At 36.9% G+C, this 24,251-nt stretch overlaps 1 protein-coding gene and 1 pseudogene across 9 annotated transcripts in view; both read left to right on the top strand.

Annotated features, from left to right (window-relative positions):
- CHM (CHM Rab escort protein) overlaps nucleotides 1–24,251 on the top strand; it is a 555,159-nt gene that overhangs the window by 184,533 nt on the left and 346,375 nt on the right. For 8 of the 9 annotated variants that reach the window (XR_008914554.1, XR_008914555.1, XR_008914556.1 and 5 more), the window contains one exon: nucleotides 5,703–5,780. The exons of the other annotated variant lie outside the window; for it this stretch is intronic. Coding sequence is in view for 4 of the 8 variants with exons in the window: in XM_056808972.1 (XP_056664950.1) it covers nucleotides 5,703–5,780 (78 nt within the window). In the remaining 4 variants the exon portion in view is untranslated. The remainder of the gene's footprint in view (nucleotides 1–5,702; nucleotides 5,781–24,251) is intronic. 9 annotated transcript variants of the gene reach the window in all.
- LOC100012038 (annexin A5-like) overlaps nucleotides 2,065–24,251 on the top strand; it is a 28,675-nt pseudogene continuing 6,488 nt past the window's right edge.

The following is a 24,251-nucleotide window of genomic DNA, read 5'->3' on the forward strand; positions in this document are numbered from 1 at the left end:
AAGAGTTTGACTTCCTCAGGTGATAGTGGTTTATCACTTGAGTGTTCATATTATTTTAGGGGCTTTTTGAATAGCGTACATATGGTTACTTCTGCCCTGGAGCAGACATTATAAAGTGATATGAAAAATTCCATGCATCATATGTTCACATACAAAATTTTTCATTTTTGGAAGTTATTTAAGTACAAAGGACCTATTTTATTTTTCCTGCAGTAATTCATGGCGTTCTACAGAAATGAAAGCAGCTATCCTACTCTGTTCTTACTGTCCTTTATGATTCAAGGGACATAATGATAACAGTGATCATTATTTCTGTGTGAACATACCTGAAAAGATGTGTATAACCAACAATTTCTTCCAAGCCATGCTCAACACACATAAATGATTGATGTTGGATTTGGTGTTACCACCTTCTAAGTACACTCTCACAATTCTCTTTCTCTCTCCTCTCCTCCATTTTTATCCTTAGATATTGTTTGCCATCAGTTGATAGCAAAATATATCAGTCAGTAAGCATTATAAGTGCCTGCTATTTGCTTGACATTATGATCATTTACTATGATAATTTTTAGGAATACAGAGATAAGACTGATACAGTTCCTGCCCTCAAGGAGCTTGAATTCTAGTATATGTAAATAAGTTTATGCAAAGTAAATGTATGGGAGCCAGCACTATTTACTGAGGGCATCAGAAAGGCCCCACTTGAATATGGTATCAAACTTTGAAGGAGAGTCTAAGAATCCAAGAAAGAATCCATTCCAGGTATGGAGGGCAGCAAGTACTGAGGTCCAGTGTCAAGAGGCGCAGGGAAATAAGTGAGAAATAGCCCATTTGGCTGGCCTGTAGAGTGTGAAATGAGAGATAATGTATGAGTAGATTGGGAAGGTGTGTTGGAACAGGTTATGATTTTCTTTCAAAACCAAACAAAGGTGCTTATGTTTAATTCTAGAGGTGCTAGGAAAACACCAGCATTTGAATTAGGGGAGTGACTAGATCAGTTGCACTTTTAAGAAATCAGTGTGGCAAATTGTGTTGAATGGATTAGAGAGGGAAAAGACTTAAGAGGGAACAATTTGTAGGTAATTTCAATAGTCTAGGTGAGATGTTCTTCAGCTCAGAACCAGAGAGGTAGGCTTGTGATTAGAGAGAAAGGAGTATAGATTAAAGAGATTTTGTGGGAGTAGAAACATTAAGATTTGGCAGTTCTTTGGAGATTGAGGCTGAGTTAGATTGAGAGAGCATGAAAAATCAAGTAGAATGCAAAGATTACAGATCTAATTTAAAATAATAATGGAGCCTTCAATTGAAATAGGGAAGTTTGGACAAAAGATGTCTTTTTGGGGAAATATGAGTTGTTTTGGACATGTTGAGTTTGAGATGCCCATGGGACATCCATTGTTCAGTCGATAGTTGGTATTGTGAATCTGGGTTCAGGAAAGATACTGAGGCTGGCTTTATAGATTAGGAAGTCATCTGTTAAAGATGATAATTAATCTGATGGTAGCTGATGAGGTCACCAAGTGATAGAATATTAACTGAGAAGAGGGTTCAGGTCAGAGACTTGGGTGACACTGACAGTCAAGGGATGAATGATTGTCCAGAAAAAGTGACTGGGAAGAAATAGACAGCTAGGAGAAGAACCTGCTAAAAGGGTGTCCACTGTTGACTGTATTTTGAAAGTGATGCCATGTTGTTTTGTTGACAAAGAAGGACTCTGTACATGGGTACCTATAGAAGCTGTAGCCTAGGTGGGATGGGGCCAGAGTCCCTGGTGGGACTGACCTGGGGTTGGGGCTGCAGTGGAGTCTGTGTCTGTTGTCTGCTGTACCAAGTCTCTCTTCTCTGGCCCTCCCACTGCTACTGTGGCATCCTGGCCCACCATCTAGTGCAGCCTCGTGTCCCCCAGCACAGCCCCGCCAGCCCCCAGCACATCAGAGAAGCAGACTCTGAGGGTTCTCTTCATCTTTTTCCTACATCCCAGAGACCAACATGGCTTGTAGAGGCACAGTGACTGCCTTCTCTAGGTTTGATGACCAGGCTGATACTGAAACTCTTTAGAAAGCAATGAAAGGCCTGGGTACTAATGAAGAAAGCATCCTGACCCTACTCACATTCCGAAGCAACACCCAATGCCAAGAAATTGCAGTGGCATTTAGAACTTCATTTGGCAGGGATCTTCTGGATGACTTGAAATCAGAACTGACCAGGAAGTTTGAGAAGCTCATTGTGTCTCTGATGAAGCAGGTGAGGCTTTACGATGCCTATGAATTGAAGGCTGCTTTGAAGAGAGCTAGGACAAATGAAAAAGTATCGACTGAAATTCTGGTACCCAGAACCCCTCTTGAATTAGTGAGCATAAAACAAGCTTATGAGGAAAAATATGGCTCCAGTCTGGAGAATGATGTCATTGGAGATATAGTCATCCCTCACTATACTGAGGTTCACTTATTGGGACTTTACTATATCACGGGTTTTAAAAAAATATATATCGAATTCTGTATTGAGGAATTACACTTATTGCAGCAAACTATATCCTGGGTGCTGATTGGCTCAGTGACTATAGGTTAATAAGAGTGTGGAAAAGGTTTATAGGAGAGTGGGAAGAGTTTATAAAGCCTTAAAGTATATATAAATAATAAACTAAATATAACTCTGGTACTTCACTGGTTTTCTCCTATCCTGGCAATCTCTGGAACGTAACTTCCTCAATAGTTGAGCAATCACTGTACTTCTGGATACTACTAGAGAATGTTGGTGGTTCTCCATTTTACAGTAGGCTTACTGAGATTGATGATGAGCTCAATGAAGACTAAGTGGAACAGGATGCTAAGGACCTCTTCCAAGCTGGGGAACTGAAATAGGGGAAGGATGAAGAAAAGTTCATCACCATTCTTGGAACATGAAGTGTAGCTTACTGAAGAGGGATGTTCAACAAATACAAGACAATATTAGGATTTCAAATTCAAGAAATCATTGACCAGAAAACATCAGGTCATCTGGTACATCTGCTCCTTGCTATTGTGAAATCTATTTGAAGCATACCTACCTACCTTGCTGAGATGCTCTACTATGCCATGAAGGGCACTGGCACAGATGGACCACACTCTCATAAGAGTCATAGTTTCCAAGAGTGAAAAAGATCTATTCAACATCCAAAAAGAATTTAGAAAGTACTTTGCAACTTCTCCTTATTATATGATTAAGGACGACACATCTGGAGACTACAAGAGAGGCCTCCTGCTCTGTGGAGGAAAAGATGACTAATCTGGCCCCACCCAAGTGCCTTCCAGCTAGCCTCCCATGTCGCCTCATTTTTGTATGTTAGTGCTTCCTATATTTCCTTATTCATACTAGCATGCTAATGATTGTCCCCTAAGTGGAAGCATGTTGTAGAAGTGATTTTTTGTTCTTCATTCCAATGGCTACACTGAAATTTTCCTATTTTATGGATTTTGTGATCACAGAGCCCTCTTCAGAGACAAAAAAAATCCTTAACTCCTCCTTCAGGACTAAGTTCAGAGTCTGACCCCAAGATACTATCGTCACGTTATATGATTAAAAAGGAAATTTGTATTTAAAAAAGAAACTGTGGCTTAGGTAGTTCCTGGAAGACTTCAGTGGCTACCCTTTGCATTTTCTGTCTTCTTACCTGTTTTTTTCAGTCCCTGAGATCCAGAAAGTCTATCATTGAGCCTGTGAGATGATCAGAATGAAACCTTTGCCACTATGAACCATGTAGATCCTTTCCATTAACCAGGTGACTGTAAGAACACAGCTGTCTAGGTGACAGCATCTTTGTGTGGTCCTGAGCAAAACATGCTTCCCATTTTCCAGGTCAGGCTGATGTCTGGTTGGCTTATTGTGTGACAGTGCTGTTTTTCATTCAAACTTAGGTCTTCCTGTATACCATTTCTTTTGGCCACAACAGTGACAGCCTGAGGCTCAGTCTTCTTCAATCCATGTAGCATGTCCTCTTTATGGAGACTGCCCACTATCAGCAAAAGAATTGTATTCTGAAAACCAGAACATGTTATTTTGACAGGCATTTTGCTGAAATAAACCATTCTGTATGCCTTTACATCATTTTGAAAGCATGTCCCCCACCCTCCCAAGGCTTTATATAGCTAGCTCCTTCAAATACATTAATTTTTAATGTATAGAAATTTGTGGAAGTGTGTTTTGTTAACTTATTTGCACTAAGTTAAGCAACATTTTTTCTAAAAAGTATAATGCAGAGATAATTTTAAGGAGGAAGCTATTATGAAAACATTACATTTAATATTAGAACTAAGCATATTTCTTCTGCTCTTGACATGTGATATTCCATAGCATTCTTTTTAAACTTGAATATTATACAACAGTTTAACTAGGACTGAAATGGACTCCAGTGGATTTTTTTAGAATTAAAAAATCTTCGTTTTATCATTAATTTCTCACAAGAGATTTTGTCAGTGTAAGGTTGTGATGCCTCTGATGTTGGGTACAATCATATCCTAATTGGATGAAAATGCAAAATTCACTGCTTTCAGTGATCGTACCTCAATTTTCCAGACAAGCTAGGTATCTGGGATTTTGTAATTCTGCTCCTTCCACTCAAATGGCATAAAAGGATGTAGTGGAAAGAGGAGTTTAAAAAGCTGAGTTTAGAGCCTGTTCTCTCATCATTAAGTTGAGGATCTTAATATTTGTACTATTTAAGATGCAGAATCTAATGAGATCACTTTTGCAAATGCTTTGAAAAATTTTAAGTGTTCTATGAGGTTTTCAGCTATCAATAGTGATGAAGATGGTAATGATGAGAACTCTTGGTACAGTTTTTTTGTGCCTCTTTGAACTCATGTAATTTAGCTTTTTAATTTAATTTAAATTGAATTCATGCCTTTAATATTTTATCACATGCATCTGGACTCTGTTGGCATCAGAAGGTTCAACATTGTTTTGTGGAGAGTTTGCATGTTTGTGTTCTAATTTACTTGTTGTAACATTCCAAAATGTGCACTTGTAAACCTTCTAGTAACATTAAGTCTTTGTCTTGCAGATTCTAAACCACAAAGTGAAAAAAAAAAACTCTTAACCATCAGAGTGTATTAGTATCCTCTAGAGAAACTGAATTTAAGATGATTAAAGATATGTCTGGAAATCTATTGCTTCAATTGCCATACATTATCCTTCCCACAACTAAGACATCATAATTATGCCTGTATCCTCAACTCCATTGCCCCACCGCACCCCCCATCTAATAGATTTCCATACTTGGCCAACCTCCTCACATTTCTGTGGTTCACTTCTGTTGGTTTTCCATTCTGTCAATTATTGAGTTGGTAATCTGCCTATATAAGAGCTCTGATGATTCTAGGCAGACATTTGACTCCATAGTCAGTAGCTGATGGTTAAGGCTTCTTTGTAGAAGAGCCTGACTTGTGGTCAGAAAGACTTCAGGTGTTATCACAATTCTTGGCCTAAACATTCTAAGGTATAGCATTTACACCATGACAAAATGGCTTTCTTCTATTCCAAAGGATCTTTGGGAGATTGATACTACTGTAATTAAGAGAGAAACAATGAACTTATTCTTCCATGTAACACATTCAAGAGTATAAAATAACGGAAAAAGGAAATCCAAGGTAAGTGCTTTTGCCTGACAAAGAAATAACCAATCTGATGGGGCTTTTTTTGTTTGTTTTTCCCAATTCCTTTTGCAGGATGTGTGCGGTGTTTGGTGGAACCTATTGTCTTAACCATGCAGTACAGTGCCTTGTAGTGGACAAAGGATCTGGAAAGTAAGGATAATAAAAGGAACCTTCCTCTATTTACACACTAAACACAGATGAAAAATGCTCCAGTCGATTAAAAAAATGATTCTTCCAAGATCCTCCTTGGTATTAATAACATATCAACCTTGATTAAAAGTAATTTGTGTATAGGTCCTCCAGAACAAGGAAAGTGGGTGCAGAATATAGAAACTAAATTAATTTCCCTGCAATATTACCACAGCTCCTGATCACCCAAGCTTGGAAGACAAATCATTTCAGCTGCCGGGGGGCTGCTGATGAGTGATGTTAGTTTTCCTTGTGGCCTTACCTACTCTAATTGATTTTCATCAGATGACAACAAAGCCCTCTGTTATTGCATTTTTAAAAATGGAGCTCACCTAAAGACTCATCAGATTAATCTCTGCTGATAATGCATGTCACTCCAAGAGAAAAGACTTTAATGAGTTTTTAGGTAGATTGTTGTCATAAACTATGCTGCCCTCTTATCTAAGGATAAATTCTTTTACAACAGTATCAGGCCTGCAGGCAAGTTTAGAGTTGAACTGAGAGAAATATGCTTCCGATTTTTTTGAACTCTGAACATAATTTGCACTTCTGTGTATTATGTATATATTACATCTACTTTTAAAACTTAGTTATAAATCCTCAAAAATAAGATTGTGTCATTGTCTGAGATAAAGCTAAATGAAGTATTAGTCTGTGTTTGTTTTTTTCCAACAGGATGCCTTTTTTTAATACCACAGCACTACCTTCCTTTATGACCCATAATAGGTAACCCAAACTAACGAAAAAGAAATGGCCTTCTAAGTAGATATGCCATATTTTGTTTGTAAACTCCTTTACATTTCTAATTTAGAGAGAAATGTGTTTCATTTTTTGTCCTCTATGACAAAGATTGGTTGGCTGGCCTAGAGTAGTCTAGTTTGCCTTGGCATAGCCATTATGTACATCATTCTCTTGCTTTGGCTTGCTTTGCTTCAGCAGTTCTTATAAGCCTTTTTATGTTACTCTGCATTCTTCATATTCAGGCACTTTGTGGTTTTAAACAAAAGATCTATTTTCCAAGATAATATAAATGGAATGGATTCAAATTTATAAGACTAAGAGCTAGTAGATAAATGGTCAAAGGTTATGAAGAGGCAGTTTTCAAGGGCATAAATTCAAGCTATCAATCATATGAAAAAATGCTCCAAATCCCTAACAAGTAGAAAAATGCAAATTCTTCCTCATAATTATCATACTGGTCAAGATGACAAAAGATTAAATGACAGATATTGGAGAGGCTGTGGGAAACTAATCATTAGAATGTTTTCAGAGCTGTGAATTGGTCCAGCCCCACTCGAAAGCAATTTAGAACCAGGCCCAGAAAGTTACCAAACTCTGCATTCCCTTCAACTCAGCTGGGCTTAGACCTCAAGAAAAGCAGAAAAGGATCCATATGTACAAAATTATTCATAGCAGCTCTTTTTATGGTAGACCCAAACTGGAAAGTAATGGAGTTTCTTCCTTTTGAGGAATAGCTAAGCAGATTATGGTATAAGAATGTCATAGAATATTATTGTGCCATAAGAAATGATGAAATGGACAATTTCAGAGGAAACTGTGGAGATCTTTATGAACTGATGCAGAGACATGTGAGTAGAACTAGGAGAATTATTTATATAATGATAACATTATAGAGAAAAACAACTTTGAAAGCCTTTAAAATTCTACTTAATGCAATGCTGAGCAATGAGTCCAGAAGAGTAATGATAAAACAGGCTGCTTGCCTCCTGCCAGTGCGGTGATGAACTGAAAATACAGAAGGGAACATATGTTTTCCACCATGACTAATGTGGGAATTTGTTTTGTCAGACTATGTCACTATGTATTGAGGGACCTGGTTTTCTGGGTTGATTTGTTTTAAAATTTGCTCAGTTGGGATGGTGGTAGTGAGAAAGGCAGATTAGTTGTTTAAATACTGTTAAAAGATTTTCATTACTATCTGAGTGGCTGTTAGGAGTGGCTTTGCAGTTAAAATTGCTACTGCCCTGTTAAGCAGCAAGTGACACATATCTCATGATTCTTTCAGAAGAATTGTAATGAAAAGTTATCAGATTGTGGAATACTTGAGTATCTTGTTAAAATAAAAGTGCCACAATAAAACTTTTTAAGTTGTTTAGGCCATTTTCAAATAATTTTGTGCACTCTAGCAACTTTAAAATATTTTTATTAATTTCTGATAACCTAATTTGTGGTCCAGGGACCAGCATTTTTAAGAGTTAGAAAGAAAAAAACATAATCCTATTCAGAAAACTTACACTTGGGCAGTAATTTTTTCTCATAAAAATGTTCTGTGGGGGGACAGATGGGTAGCTCAGTGGATTGAGATCCAGGCCTAGAGACGGGAGGTCCTAGGTTCAAATCTGGCCTCAGATACTTCCCAGCTGTGTAACCCTGGGCAAGTCTCTTGACCCCCATTACCTACCCTTACCACTCTTCTGCCTTGGAGCCAATACACAGTATTGATTCCAAGACAGAAGGTAAGGGTTTAAAAAAAAGTGTTCTGTGATGTGAGATAAAATTGACTTATTGGCTTAAAGCTTCATAAATATTTATATTTAATATGGGAATATTTATAATATGTTATAAATGTTCTATTTTACAGCACAAAAGAAAGTTGCTTCCTATAGTTAAAATAATAATCCATATTGAAATATACATCCCTAAAGGACATACTTATTCCTAACATGAATCATGAACAGCTCCAAGGAGGCTCACAGAGAGATCTGTGTCAGACAGTACCATTTTTTTCCTGGTACATACATTCCCATTGCTGAGGTGTCAGAATCAATCACTTTCTTTTTTTTTTTTTTTAAATATATTTTATTTGATCATTTCCAAGCATTATTCGTTAAAGACATAGATAATTTTCTTTTCCTCCCCCCCCCACCCCCCATAGCCGACGCGTAAGTCCACTGGGCATTAGATGTTTTCTTGATTTGAACCCATTGCTTTGTTGATAGTATTTGCATTAGAGTGTTCATTTAGAGTCTATCCTCTGTCATGTCCCCTCAACCTCTGTATTCAGGCAGTTGCTTTTTCTCGGTGTTTCCACTCCCATAGTTTATCCTTTGCTTATGAATGGTGTTTTTTTCTCCTGGATCCCTGCAAGTTGTTCAGGGACATTACACCGCCACTAATGGAGAAGTCCATTACGTTCGATTATACCACAGTGTATTAGTCTCTGTGTACAATGTTCTCCTGGTTCTGCTCCTCTCGCTCTGCATCACTTCCTGGAGGTTGTTCCAGTCTCCATGGAACTTCTCCACTTTATTATTCCTTTTAGCACAATAGTATTCCATCACCAACATATACCACAGTTTGTTCAGCCATTCCCCAATTGATGGGCATCCCCTCGTTTTCCAGTTTTGGGCCACCACAAAGAGCGCAGCTATGAATATTTTTGTACAAGTCTTTGTGTCCATTATCTCTTTGGGGTACAGACCCAGCAGTGCTATGGCTGGGTCAAAGGGTAGATATTCTTTTGTCGCTCTTTGGGCATAGTTCCAAATTGCCCTCCAGAATGGTTGGATCATTTCACAGCTCCACCAGCAATGAATTAATGTCCCTATTTTGCCACATCCCCTCCAGCATTCATTACTTTGCATAGCTGTCATGTTAGCCAATCTGCTAGGTGTGAGGTGATACCTCAGAGTTGTTTTGATTTGCATCTCTCTGATTATAAGAGATGTAGAACACTTCTTCATGTGCTTGTTAATAGTTTTGATTTCTTTATCTGAGAACTGCCTATCCATTTCCCTTGCCCATTTATCAATTGGAGAATGGCTTGATTTTTTGTACAATTGATTTAGCTCATTATAAATATGAGTAATTAAACCTTTGTCAGAGGTTTCTATGAAGATTTTTTCCCAATTTGTTGTTTCCCTTCTGATTTTAGTTATATTGGTTTTGTTTGTACAAAAGCTTTTTAGTTTGATGTAGTCAAAATTATTTATTTTACATTTTGTGATTCTTTCTATATCTTGCTTGGTTTTAAAGCCTTTCCCCTCCCAAAGGTCTGACATGTATACTATTCTATGTTTACCCAATTTACTTATGGTTTCCTTCTTTATGTTTAAGTCACTCACCCATTTTGAATTTATCTTGGTGTAGGGTGTGAGGTGTTGATCTATTCCTAGTCTCTCCCACACTGTCTTCCAATTTTCCCAGCAGTTTTTATCGAATAGTGGATTTTTGTCCCAAAAGCTGGGATCTTTGGGTTTATCGTATACTGTCTTGCTGAGGTCGCTTTCCCCCAGTCTATTCCACTGATCTTCCTTTCTGTTTCTTAGCCAGTACCAAATTGTTTTGATGACTGCTGCTTTGTAATATAGTTTTAGGTCAGGGACTGCAAGGCCCCCATCATGTGTGTTTTTTTTTCATTATTTCCCTGGATATCCTTGATCTTTTGTTCTTCCAAATGAACTTTGTTATAGTTTTTTCTAAATCAGTGAAGAAGTATTTTGGTAGTTCAATGGGTATGGCACTAAATAGATAAATAAGTTTGGGTAGGATGGTCATTTTTATTATATTGGCTCGTCCTATCCATGAGCAGTTAATGTTTTTCCATTTGTTCAAGTCTAGTTTTAGTTGTGTAGCGAGTGTTTTGTAGTTGTGTTCATATAGTTCCTGTGTTTGTCTTGGGAGATAGATTCCTAGGTATTTTATTTTGTCTAAGGTGATTTTGAATGGGATTTCTCTTTCTAGTTCTTGCTGCTGAGCTGTGTTGGAGATATATAGAAAAGCTGATGATTTATGTGGGTTTATTTTGTATCCTGCAACTTTGCTAAAGTTGTTGATTATTTCAATTAGTTTTTTGGTTGAATCTCTAGGATTCTTTAAGTAGACCATCATGTCATCCGCAAAGAGTGATAACTTGGTCTCCTCCTTGCCTATTTTGATGCCTTCAATTCCTTTATCTTCTCTAATTGCTACTGCTAGTGTTTCTAGTACAATGTCAAATAGTAGAGGTGATAATGGGCATCCTTGTTTCACTCCTGATCTTATTGGGAATGCATCTAGTTTATCCCCATTGCAGATGATATTAGCTGTTGGTTTTAGATATATACTGTTTATTATTTTTAGGAATGACCCTTCTATTCCTATGCTTTCTAGTGTTTTTAATAGGAATGGGTGTTGTATTTTATCAAAGGCTTTTTCTGCATCTATTGAGATAATCATGTGGTTCTTGCTAGTTTGCTTGTTGATGTGGTCAATTATGTGGATGGTTTTCCTAATGTTGAACCAGCCCTGCATCCCTGGTATGAATCCTACTTGATCATGGTGAATGATCCTTCTGATCACTTGCTGGAGTCTTTTTGCTAGTATCCTATTTAAGATTTTTGCATCTATATTCATTAGGGAGATTGGCCTATAGTTTTCTTTCTCTGTTTTTGACCTGCCTGGTTTTGGAATCAGTACCATGTTTGTGTCGTAAAAGGAGTTTGGTAGAACTCCCTCTTTGCTTATTATGTCAAATAGTTTGTGTAGTATTGGGATTAACTGTTCTCTGAATGTTTGATAGAATTCACAGGTGAATCCATCAGGCCCTGGGGATTTTTTCTTAGGAAGTTCTTTGATGGCTTGTTGGATTTCAATTTCTGATATGGGATTATTTAGGAATTCTATTTCCTCTTCTGTTAGTCTAGGCAGTTTGTATTTTTGTATATATTCATCCATTTCTCTTAAATTGGTGTATTTATTGCCATATAATTGGGCAAAGTAATTTCTAATGATTGCCTTAATTTCCTCTTCATCAGAGGTGCTGTCCCCCTTTTCATCTTTAATGCTGTGAATTTGCTTTTCTTCCTTCCTTTTTTTAATTAGATTGACCAGTACCTTGTCTATTTTGTTTGTTTTTTCAAAGTACCAGCTTCTTGTCTCATTTATTAAATCAATAGTTCTATCACTTTCGATTTTATTAATTTCTCCCTTAATTTTTAGGATTTCTAATTTGGTTTTCTGCTGGGGGTTTTTAATTTGATCGCTTTCCAGTTTTTTCATTTGCATTTCCAATTGATTGATCTCTGCTCTCCCTTGTTTGTTAATATAAGCATTCAGGGATATGAATTTACCTCTGATTACTGCTTTGGCTGCATCCCAAAAGGTTTGAAAGGATGTTTCGCCATTGTCATTTTCCTTGATGAAATTATTAATTGTTTCTATGATTTCTTCTTTAACTAAACGGTTTTGGAGTATCATATTGTTTAATTTCCAATTGGTTTTAGATTTGGTTTTCCATGTACCATTACTAATCATTATTTTTATTGCCTTGTGATCTGAGAAGGCTGCATTCATTATTTCTGCTTTTCTGCATTTGTGTGCTATGTTTCTGTGACCTAATGTATGGTCAATTTTTGTGAATGTGCCATGTGGTGCTGAGAAGAAGGTGTATTCCTCTTTATCCCTATTTATTTTTCTCCATATGTCTATTAATTCTAATTTTTCTAAGATTTCATTCACTTCTTTTACCTCTTTCTTATTTATTTTTTGATTTGATTTATCTAAATTTGATAATGGTTGGTTTAAGTCTCCCACTAGTATGGTTTTATTGTCTATTTCTTCCTTCAATTCTCCTAGTTTCTCCATTAGAAATTTGGGTGCTATATTATTTGGTGCATACATATTGATTAATGATATTTCCTCATTGTCTATAGTCCCTTTTAACAAAATATAATTACCTTCCCTATCCCTTTTGATCAGGTCTATTTTTGCATTGGCTTTATCAGATATCATGATTACCACTCCTGCCTTCTTTCTATCAGTTGAAGCCCAGAAGGTCTTACTCCATCCTTTAATTCTGACCTTGTGGGTGTCAACCCGCCTCATGTGTGTTTCTTGAAGACAACATATGGTAGGGTTTTGGATTCTAATCCATTCTGCTATTCGTCTACGTTTTATGGGTGAGTTCATCCCATTCACGTTCAAAGTTATGATTGTCATTTGTGGACTCCCTGGCATTTTGATTGCCTTCCCTAATTCTAACCTATTCTTCTTCGGCTCTACCTTTTAGTCCAGTGATTTACTTTGAATCAGTCCCCCTTGTCCCCTCCCTTGATGTTTCCCTTTTTAGTCCCTCCCTTTTTGTTCCCTCCCCTTCCCCCCTCTCTTTCCCTCCCTTTTTGTTCTCCCTCTCCCCTTCCCCCCTTGGTTTTCCCTTCTCCTTACCCTTGTTGGGTAAGATAGAATTCAAGATCCCAATGGATCTGGATGTTTTTCCCTCTCAGAGTTGATTTCCCTGAGATTGAGGTTTAAGTAACCCCCCCCCCTCTCTTCCTCTCCTTCTTATAGGAGTTTTCTTCCCCTCCCCTTCCCATATGAATCTTTGTGTGAGAATATTTATTCTATTTGGTCTTTCTTTACCCCCTATTTATACATTACATTTTCCCCACATATTAGTATACATAGGTTGATATAAATGTAGTCCTTATAGAAGAGAGTTTGAGTAAAAGAAGAAGATAACATTTTCCCCTTTCCTTAATATTTACCTTTTCAGGTATTCCTTGCTCTTTGATTTTCGGTATCAAACTTTCCACAGAGCTCTGGTCTTTTCTTTGCAAAAAGTTGGAAGTCTTCTATTTTGTTGAATGCCCATACTTTCCCTTGGAAGTATATAGTCAGTTTTGCTGGGTAGCTGATTCTTGGTTGGAGACCCAGCTCTCTTGCCTTTCTGAAGATCATGTTCCATGCCTTACGATCATTCAGAGTAGAACTTGCAAGGTCTTGGGTGACCCTGATTGGCATTCCTTTATATCTAAATTGTCTTTTTCTGGCTTCCTGTAGGATTTTTTCTTTTGTTTGATAGCTTTGGAATTTGGCAATTACATTCCTGGGAGTTGTCTTTTGGGGGTTTAGTGTAGAAGGTGTTCTGTGAGCTCTGTCAGTGGCTGTATTGCCCCCTTGTTCTAGAATCTCTGGGCAATTTTCTTTGATTATATCTTGTATCACCATGTCCAGTTTGGTGTTTATTTCTTGCTTTTCTGGGAGTCCAATTATTCTTAAATTATCCCTTCTCCCCCTATTTTCCAGATCTATCACCTTGTCGGTGAGATATTTTATGTTCTCTTCTAATTTCTTGGTATTTTGGCTTTGCTTTATTAATTCTTGCTCTTTTACACGATCGTTGTCTTCCAGCTGCCTGATTCTGGCCTTTAAAGCCTGGTTTTCCTTTTCAGTTTCATCATACCGGTTTTGTAGATGCGTTAATTTCTTTTGCATTATTTCCAACTTTTCCTCCCAGAAGGCTTCCATCTTTTTGGTCATTTCTGATTCAAATTCTTCATAGGTTTGTGGAGAGTTTCCATTTCCTTTGGAAGGTTTTGGAGCATTTTCTTTTATATTATCTCCTATCTGCTCTGTATTTTGTATTTTGGCTCCATAGAATGTGTCCAAAGTCGCCCCTTTCTTCTTATTTTTCTTGGTATTTTGGGGCTTCTGTGCTTCTGTGGAGTTTTCCATCTCTGAATGTGGAGGATTGGCTTTTCTTGTCTCTGTCTGGTGTTCAGTCCTGGGCAGATGGTTCTATGACTTTCCCTGGGTTAAACTGAATATGCCTCACTGGAACTGGAGTGGAAGGGTCGGACCACGTTGCTTTCAGGAAGTTGCCTTCAGAATCGCTGGCCGTGAGGCTGTTTCGTTGGCCTGCGGGGGGATGGGCTGCAGCTAACCCAAGCTCCGAGAGCACAGACTTTCACTGAGACTTGGATAGCAGGATCCAGCCCGTGAGGCTGTCTTGCCCGCCCTGAGGGTTGCTGTTGTTTCGACCAGCTCTCTGTAGCGGGAGCCCCAGGCAGTAACTTTCACTGGGACTCGGGTAGAAGGCCCTGAGGGTTCTGCTCTCTGAGCCCAGCCAGCCGTGCTGCGGCTTCCGGGAGCCTTGGACTCTGCGCTCCTACCCCTGCGGTCCGAGTGATCTCGGGTTCTGGCTTTTGAGGGGAGCCGTACCTTTTGAACCGGGTCCAGGTCCAGGAGGAGGGTTCCCAGGGTCTGTGCTGTTGATCGTTTTGAATTTCCGCGCCTTAGTAGCTTATAGTTTGAGATCGGTCGGAAGGTTTTTCTGGAGATCTGAACTTGAGCTTTCTCTAAGCCGCCATCTTAACCGGAAGTCAATCACTTTCTTGACATTTGTTTGCTTGTATCTTTTTCTGGGTTCAGTTTTAAGCTTGCATGTAACTCTCAGGCACATGAACAATTTATGTGACCAATTTTTTTCTTTAATAAGTTTTATTGATATCTTTTCTTTTCATATGTTCTTCTTAAATATTCCTCATCCTCATTGTGCCCTGCATTATAACAAAGAAAATGTACATTTATCCAAAACGAACCAATAATGTGACTTCCTCTGACAATGTATTGAATGTTTTGCTCTACTATTCTCTAACACTTCTGCCCAAGAGAAGGGAAGATATATTTCTTGATTGGCTATTTTGGCCAATCAGTTTGGCTTCTTTTTTGTTCTTTTTAATACATTATTGTAGCCACCATGTATATTGTTAACCTAATTTTGTTTATTTCACTATGCATCAGTTCATAGAAATTTTCCTAGGTTTTCTCAAATTCCTCGTGTTCATTATTTCTTGTTACACAAAAATGTTTCATTACATTCATGTCCAGTCCTTTTTTCAGCCATTCCCCTAAATAGTAAGCACCCATTTTGTTTCCCATTATTTTCTACCCCAGAGAGTGCTCTGTGACTAGTTTACTATGTGTGGGATTTTTCTTTTCTGTCTTGAACTTGTTGAGCCATATGCCCAGTAGTGTGGGATCTGCTGGGTCAAAATATATGAGAAGTTTAACCATTTTTCTTCCATTATTCCAAATAGTTTTTTAGAACAGTTGGACTACTTCCCAGTTCCATAATCAATAGTGTCTGCCTGTTTTTCTACAGCAGATCTTTCCTATCCTCAGACCCCACCCTAAACCGATTTTTTTGGTTTTGGTAATCTTGGCTATTTTGTTTGGATATGAGGTGAAACCTAAGAATTATTTTGATTTGCCTTTCTGATATTTGCAATTTAGAGCTTGTTGTCAGTAGTTTACACCTCTTTAAAAACTGTTTATACTGTTTGACCACTTATTTCTTGGGAAATGGCTTCTGGTCATTTGTCTTTATATTGCCTGAATCATAAGACTTTTCTTAATGATATTTGATGCAAAGGTTTTTCTCTTGGTCACTAGTTTATTTCCTTGTATCCATATTGATTTTGTCTATGTGGTTCATATTTTTAGAAGTTTGGCTATCCAATTGCAGTTATATATGTGCCTTGAAGTTGGCCTTCATTTTGGCCTTTGCTTAGTTACACTGTCAGAGGAACTTCTCTCTGCCAGTTGTAGATAAAACAGATAGCTGAAAATGAAGATATTTATAAAGGCCTAAAGAACCTAGAGAATTTAAAGCTGTGCGTTTGGAATCTAATATTGGACCTTATGGTAGCCTAGAGACCATAGACCTTTGTTATGCATTACATGGCATTACTACAATAAACCTGGCAGATCTTCTAAGAATTTGGGTATATTGTTGCTTTTCGATATGGGTTGTTTGCATATTTATTAATTTTCTTGTATTTTATGTATTTGGAACTCCAGGGGTTTCCCATTAGTTAAATTAATTAAAAAGACTAGGGTCAAATAAAACAACTATTCTGTCATTGGAAATCCCTCACAATCTGGGACCAAGCTTCCTTTCTGCCCTATTCCAGATTAATCCTGTAATCCAGCTAAACTAGCTGACCTATTGATCCTCACAACCTTCCATTTCCCACCTCCATTACTTTATGAAGGCTGTCCTCTATATTTGGGATATACTTCTTCCTACCTTCACCTCATAGAATTCTTAACTTCCTTCAAAGATCACCTGAATGAATACCTCCCACAAGATCCCTCCAGATACTAAGGTCTCCCCATTTGAATTTAGCTTTGAATTACTTCGAATATATTTTGTATTATCCTCTCCCTTCTCCCCCTCTGTCTAGGATGTAAGCTCCTTAAAGGTAATGATTGTTGAATTTTTGATTGTCTTTATACTCTTAGTGCCTACCACACAGTACCTGGTATATAGTAGATATTTAATATCACAAATGCTTATTGACTAATAGTTCACATTGTCGGGCCAATAATATAGGCCAACTAAGTGCTTAGAAATAACTGTATTTCCCCCCCAATACTGAGAAATGTAATAAGCTTAATCTTGAGGACTTTTCCTAGTTAGATCATTTCGCAAGCACTTTAAACTGAAATTTGCAAGTGTTTAGCAATTATTTTAAGCATCTGAAGCAAAAGAATTTTCTTTTCATTCTTTTCTATTGATTTCCTCTTTCTCCCTGCCCTCCTTAGCAGGAAACCTGCTCTTTTTATATTGCCAGAAAGGCAAATTCAATTCTTACATATTGAATAAGAAACGTATGCTGCTTCTCACTTTGACTGGAGACAGACTGGTTGAAGCTAGAATAAATAGAACATTCTGAATTATATGATTTATTTGCTTCTATGATTCTGTATCATATGATGACACACATGGAAATGGTAAACATAGTTGAGGAGAAGAAAGACAAAAATTGTTGAGATACTTGCATATCTGAGATGGGTCAAGCCAGCCACATCTCTTTCCAACTGAATCTTGTGTGTCTTTCTCATATTTCCATTTCATTTTTCCTGTGCGACTCTTTTCTGACTTCATCTCAGGACTGTATCTTCTTGCTGTGGTCTCACACTGAACTCCTTCTGTTGACTTGAAGAAGAAGCCCTGCATCCCCTTGTTAAATTAATTTCTTTTTCCCTATCCTGCTTTGCATACCATAGCAAACTCCTGTCAATGAGATTTTTCAGTTTACTGGTATAGTACTTGATATTTAGACATGGCAGTAATGACCTTGGACCAAGTAACTTGTGTAACCAATAATCTGGATCTAATTACCTTAGCCAGTGTTCCATGTGCACTTCAGCTGTCCCACTTGCTGGATTTCCTGCTCTGCCCATTTCTTTGAGACATCTGTTCCTGATGTTCAGTATTAACTATGCTTTTCCCAGATGCATGGTAGTGGACCAAGGATCAGGAGAATTGCAGCCATTTCCTTTGTCATCTTGGGAAAGTTGCTTTTGCCCTTTGTGACTTTGTCTTTCCATATATAAAATGGTAGAAGTAATAATAAGATATGTGTCAGTCCTATGCATATGATTAAAATTGGAATCAGTTCAATACTTTTCTCTGGGGTATTTCTAATCTGGACCATTAGGGAACTTTCTGGCCAGTGCAGGTAGTATTGGAAGAAGCCACTTAGGTGGCCTGAAATTCATTCCAACACAAAAAGTAAGCATCATCAGTATTATAGATCTTTTAAGCACTGGGTATAGAAATGAAATGGAAAACAGATCCTGACCTCTTTATAAAGCTCAAAAGAGTCTGGGGCACGTAGGAGGCACAGTTTAGAAATCATCTTTGTGCTCGATTTGTCTAATTAAGATACTTAATGAAATAATTACTACTTGAAATTGCTGGTCATTTCATAGCCTCCATTTTCATTGCCATTTATTTTCTGGCCTAGTACTAGTTATTTGCTTATGTAGATTTGCATACAGCGTGAGGGTTAGACTGCTTTGGAGCAAAAATGGCATCTCCAGATACTTTGAGAATCCCAGAAGATCAGAGCCAGCAGTCTCCTTACAGGTGATCCAGTTCAAACTCCCTCATCTTACATAGCAGGAGACTGAGTCCCAAAGGGGTTAAATGACTTGCTCATGGCCATACAGTGTTAAAGGGAAAGCCGAGACTAGATCCTAAGTTATCAGTCATGGTTCAGTCCTGTATTCTTTTTATTTCTTATTTCTCTTCTTTATTCATTTTCATATTGCTTTGCCTTTGCATTCTTATCTTTTCCCCAGACACACTCCAAGTTGTCCCCCAGTTGTTTTGTCTCTCTGCCTTTCTGTCTTTGTCTCTATCTCCCACCCTGCTTCTATCTCCCCACCCATCCTTCTCCCTCCCTCCCCTTCTTCTGCTGCTAATGGATTTGTGTCTGCTTCAGCCTAGCCACCTTGTTTATTCAAGCTTTCTCTGTGCTGCTCTAGCTTGTTCATTGCCCATTTTCCTTTCTACTATTAGTTAGCTAATTTATTTTTAATTTATGGAAGAACATTTTCTCTTTTAGGGACCATTTAATAAGAGGCTTCTGTGTATAAAGCACAGTGTTAGATACTGGGAGCAGAGAACAAGATAAATAATGTACAAGTCCTTCCTTCATATGGTTTGGATTCTTGGAGAGGAAAGAAAGTAAGATAGGACATATGCACCAATATGCAACACTATACTATACCATCAGGATATAGTTCAGACTGGAATGTAGAAAGAGCAGAAAAGATTTAGGATGTGGTATAGAAGGCTGGTAACAGGAAAGCTCTTTTAACTTTGAGAGAGAGATAGTGAATGAGAATGAATTCTCACAATTACTTGCTTAATAACATTTTAATTGTTTCAAAAATGCTATCTACTCTTCTTTCTATATAAAAATAATTTTCTAAGGTCTGTTCAATTTTTCTTCCCGTTGGAGTATGCTTTCTTTTCTGAGCCAAATTCTAGTTGAAGCATTTTATTCCTGCTGGGAAGGCAATTTTTTTTCCAAACCATAATTTTGAACAAATTTTTACCTTCTTAAATCACTACGTCAGGAAACTATATGATAGCTGAGATTCATTCGTTTAGAGGAAATACATAGGAATGTGTCTGGGCAGCCGTGATTGGGAGGCATCAACTTGATCATGGAACTCAAATAACTGCATGTTTTTTAAATTCTCTTCTGAATGTTGTTTTTGGTGCCTAGTCCAGGACCCCACTCAAATCCTAGATGGTAAATAAGTTAATGGCTTCATCCCTTTCTGAATTTTAAAAAGTGATACTCCCTTAGTATTCTGGTTTTATTTTCCAGACTATTTATTACTTAGATGCTAATTTTCATCTTAAGTTCTTGGAGGACCAGGACTCTATATTTTCTTTGTATTCTCATAGCCTCCCACAGTCACTGATAGGTGCTGAATTGATGAAATTCAATATTTTCTTTATTATTCTTATTAATCCATTTATTGTGAGGTTAGTCAAGTATTTGGTGAGACATCAGTTTATATCATAGGTTTGAAACATGTCTTTGTCTGTATAGCTTCACTTAGTCTTTGAACCTTGAGCTTTTCTGCAGCAACTTAGAGGTTAGACTGCCCAGGTGGAAACTGAGTACCTCCGATCATCAGCTAAATGAATGATGTCCCATATAGCCTCATCCTGAAATTCCACCTTGAATAGTAACACCCTAGAAAATCTTGTTCTGGGATTGTAGGCTTATTTGACTTTCCATTCACTTCATTGTGAATGACCATAGTGGTCCTCACTAGGTTATAGCCTCTGAAAGCAATGCCTTCTGGTTACCAGAGGACTAGCTACTGTCAAAGAAGCTCTAACATTTCTTTGGGGTCCACAAAAATGGTTGATTTAGAAAGTTTATGAACAAGGCACTTATTCAGGGGAAGGGGGCTAAAAGAAGAAGGGGGAACACTTTTCAAAGTCTTACACTGGTGCCCCCACTTTAAACTCACACCACTTGTTTCTGCCTGTCTTACCTTCTACCATTTCTACAGTCATCTGAACTAAAGGTATGAAAAAGACATTGGTCACAGAGGGCAATTCAGAATGAACAAAAGAGAAAAAGAAAATAAAGCCAATTCAGAAGAAAACAAAACCCACAAACGTTTCATCTAGCACAGTATCGAAAAGTAAATGAACACAGAAAATGTATGAACTGGTGGTTGAATAAAGTCAACAAACTATGATGATATATCCTTCCGGCATCTGTCAGATCTTCTCATTTGTTAGCTCAGGCTCGTACAGATGTTATGAACTTGATAGTTGTTGTATCAACAATATCTTCTCTCTTTTTCACTGAAGAAAAAGCAAAAGCCTTTGGTTTCCTAAATTGTATAAGAATCCTTTCTAAGGGAAAATTTGGGGCTTAGTTGATTTTCCACAGGAGGTATTTGGAGGATTTCTCCCCCTATTATCACCCCCTCCCCCTAAGAAAAACCCAAAGCCCTATCCCTGTTTGACTGAGTAAGTATTTTTATAAGACAAGGGCTTCAGTTCAGTGAAACATAAACAGAAAAAGGAAAAAAGAGCAAAACATTTTTTAAAGTTTATTAAAACAGGTAATGTTGTGCAACTTAAGTACGAAAAGATGGTTAATGGGTCAAAAATTATTTTATTGCTTACCATTATGGACCTGACTTAAGTCTATTGGGCTATGTATACCACCCCATTACACTATTTCTTTAGGCAAATACAAATTGAATTCCTTTCACTATCAGTCTTCTCTGTTAGTGTTCTCACTTTTAATGCCCTTATTATGCCCAGTAGATATTGCTTATTTGGCTTATTTTCGAAAGATTTAAGATAGTTTAATTTATACTAGTATATTTCAAATATGGTTACATTAAAAATAATTGCTCACATTTTATGTGGAGCAAAGTAAAAGTGCATTTTCAATAAAATAATTCTGGCCCCAAACTATGGAGCTGTGACAAATGTAAATTTATATTTCCATAATAAAAAGCTATAGCAAACACACAGTCATTTACATATCGTTCCTGAAATATTGCATACTGGCTTTGTCAGTGCTGGTAAGTCCATTTCAAGGATGTCACCCTTAGTCCATTAGTTTGGATAATGAGCCCTATAAAGTACATTTATAACTTGTGGCACTGCAAGGAGATGGATTCTAATTTTCATCCTTTTATCTAGACACATTGAAAGAAGGTCAATGGAGGGTTCTATATGATTCATTGTCCCAACACATTGCAGATGACAGAGACCTGATAATGTCAGTGCAGAAGTGTTTTCCTTATTTGGAAAGAGCACTTGAAAGAAATCTTCCTATGTTCATCCTTTGAAGTAAAGTGGAGACAGATATTAAAAGAACCGCTCTCCTTTTTTCCCTTGATGCAAACATGATCAAGTATATGACCAGATAGCAATTCTTGAACAAAAGCAAAAGCAACACTTAACAGAAAAATAAAAAGCCTTTAGTGGTTTTACTGCCTTTGCTTTTTATAACATGACATTTAATCAACTTTTCCCCCCAAAGCCTGTTTACTAAACAATAGGATAGGTTATAGTTATGTATCAAATGCCCTAGTTTTTCTGCTCATTTCTGCTCAATTTATTCAAAATTGTTTTGAGTAGTATTTGGCTTTTATTTTATAAGGTGACTTCATAGAAAGCAAAATAGGAAAGCATCATGAAATGGAGTATGGGTCCCATATTAGAAATAGAAGTTATCTGTAATTTTATATTTCATTGTTGACAGATCATTTCTTTTTATTGATTCTTGAACAAATGTTAAACAGAAATTTTCTGAGCCAATGTGAATTATTTCCTCTAGAAGAATGATATGTGTTTATATACATGCAAACAGGTTGCATCTGTAATTTCTTCACGTGGGGAGCTGCCACTGTAAGAACTCATTCCACCAATCAGATTGACTTAGATAAAAAGTTAAGTGATCTTCCTGGGTCATACCTTAGAGGTAGATTTTGAACCTAGGTATTCCCAACTCACTGGCTCAATCTAATCTAATCCAATAAACATTTATTTAGCACCGGTTATATGCCAGACTCTATGCTAAGGCCTGTGTATGCAGTTAATAAAGAGGAAGATAGTTCCTTCCCTCAAGGAACTTAGAGTTTGATGGGGGAGGAGGGGGAGTGGCTAGACCACACCAAAAAGGAGGTAAGAAAGTGGGGGATGGGACTAACAGGAGGTACCCAGCACTGGGACATTTTGTTCTATGGAGTTGAAACAAGCTAGAACAGCAAATGCTTTAGATAAAGTATTTCATGAAGGTTTAAGGACATTGATTCTGGTGGTATGATCTAGAATCAGGAGAAATAAAAAACTCTAGGAGGAATGGAAATAATAAACTCAGTATATATATATATATATATATATATATATATATATATATATATATATATATATATATATATATATATATATATATATATATATATATATATAGTTGGGCAATGCCAATATAACATAAATGAAAATACTAATGAAATTATTTTACAGTTTTAATCCCATGCCAGTCGTATTACCAAGGTTGTATTTTGTAGAACTAGACAAAATAATAAAAAGATTTTACATGGAAGAAGAATATATCTAAAATATAAAAGGAAAAAATGTGGAGAAAAGCAGAAATCAAAGAATAGACTTCCAGAGTTGAACTATATTATAAAGCTGTAACTGCCAAAATTATTTGGTACCATTTAAAAAATTATAAAGTTGAGCACTGGGGCAGAATATATAAGGAAGCATTAGAAATAATCAAATTCCATAAACTACTATATAATAAAATCTGAACATATAAATTAACTAGTAAGAAATTCCTTATTTAATGAGGACTGCTTAGAAAACTAAAGAGTAATCTGACAGAAATTAGGATTAGACTGACAAACATCTTTTGGGACATCCAAGTGATGCTGTGGTTAGAGTGCTGGACCTGGGTTGAAATCTGGCCTCAGACACTTCCTTGCTGTGTAAGCCTGGGCAAATAATTTATCTCCATTTGCCCTTCTGTCTTAAAATTGTTACTAAGGCGGAAAGTAAGGGTTTGAAAAAAAAGACCATCATCTTTTATGATATTTAATAATAAATTCAAAATAAATAATATGAGCTGAATATTAAATATATTTTAAAATAGAATAAAAATGAGTCACATACCTTTCCCAGTTCTGGGAAGGGAATATATTCTTAACAAAACCAGTAACATAGGCAGTTACAAAAATATATATATAATTTTGACTACATGAAATTGGAAAGATTTTTAGAGAAGCAGTTGATTGGGAGGAAAAAGATAACTTTGCATCAAATATTCCTAATAAGAGTCTACTATCCAAGATATATAGGCATCTAACAGAAATATATAAAACCACCTATTTACTCTTCCCATAAATAAGCCAGAGAATATGAACAAATTGCTCTCAAAAGAATTACAAACTATTGGCAACCGCATGAAAAAATGCTACAAATCATTAATAGAGAAATAGATATCAAAATAGCTCTGAGATTTTTACCGCATGCTTATCAAGTTGATAAAAACATGACCAAAAAATGAAAATAGTCAATATTGGAGGGATTGTGGAAAATTATGCTGTTGGTAGAGCTAGGAATTAGTACAACTATTACAGAAAGAAACCTTGAATTAAGGAAAGAATGTGACCAAAATGTCCATACCCTTTGACCTAGAAGCTATACACCAAAAAATTTTTTGCTTTTTGTAAAAAAAAATGTTTTTGTAATAGAAAACAGCTGAGACATTGAGTCAATAAACATTTACTAAGTACCTACCATGTTTCAAGTTAGAAATACAAAAAGAAGAAAGATAGCTTCCACCCTTAAGGAGC

This window comes from Monodelphis domestica, chromosome X (genome assembly GCF_027887165.1).
Source record: "Monodelphis domestica isolate mMonDom1 chromosome X, mMonDom1.pri, whole genome shotgun sequence".
In the NCBI taxonomy this organism is placed as follows: domain Eukaryota; kingdom Metazoa; phylum Chordata; class Mammalia; order Didelphimorphia; family Didelphidae; genus Monodelphis; species Monodelphis domestica.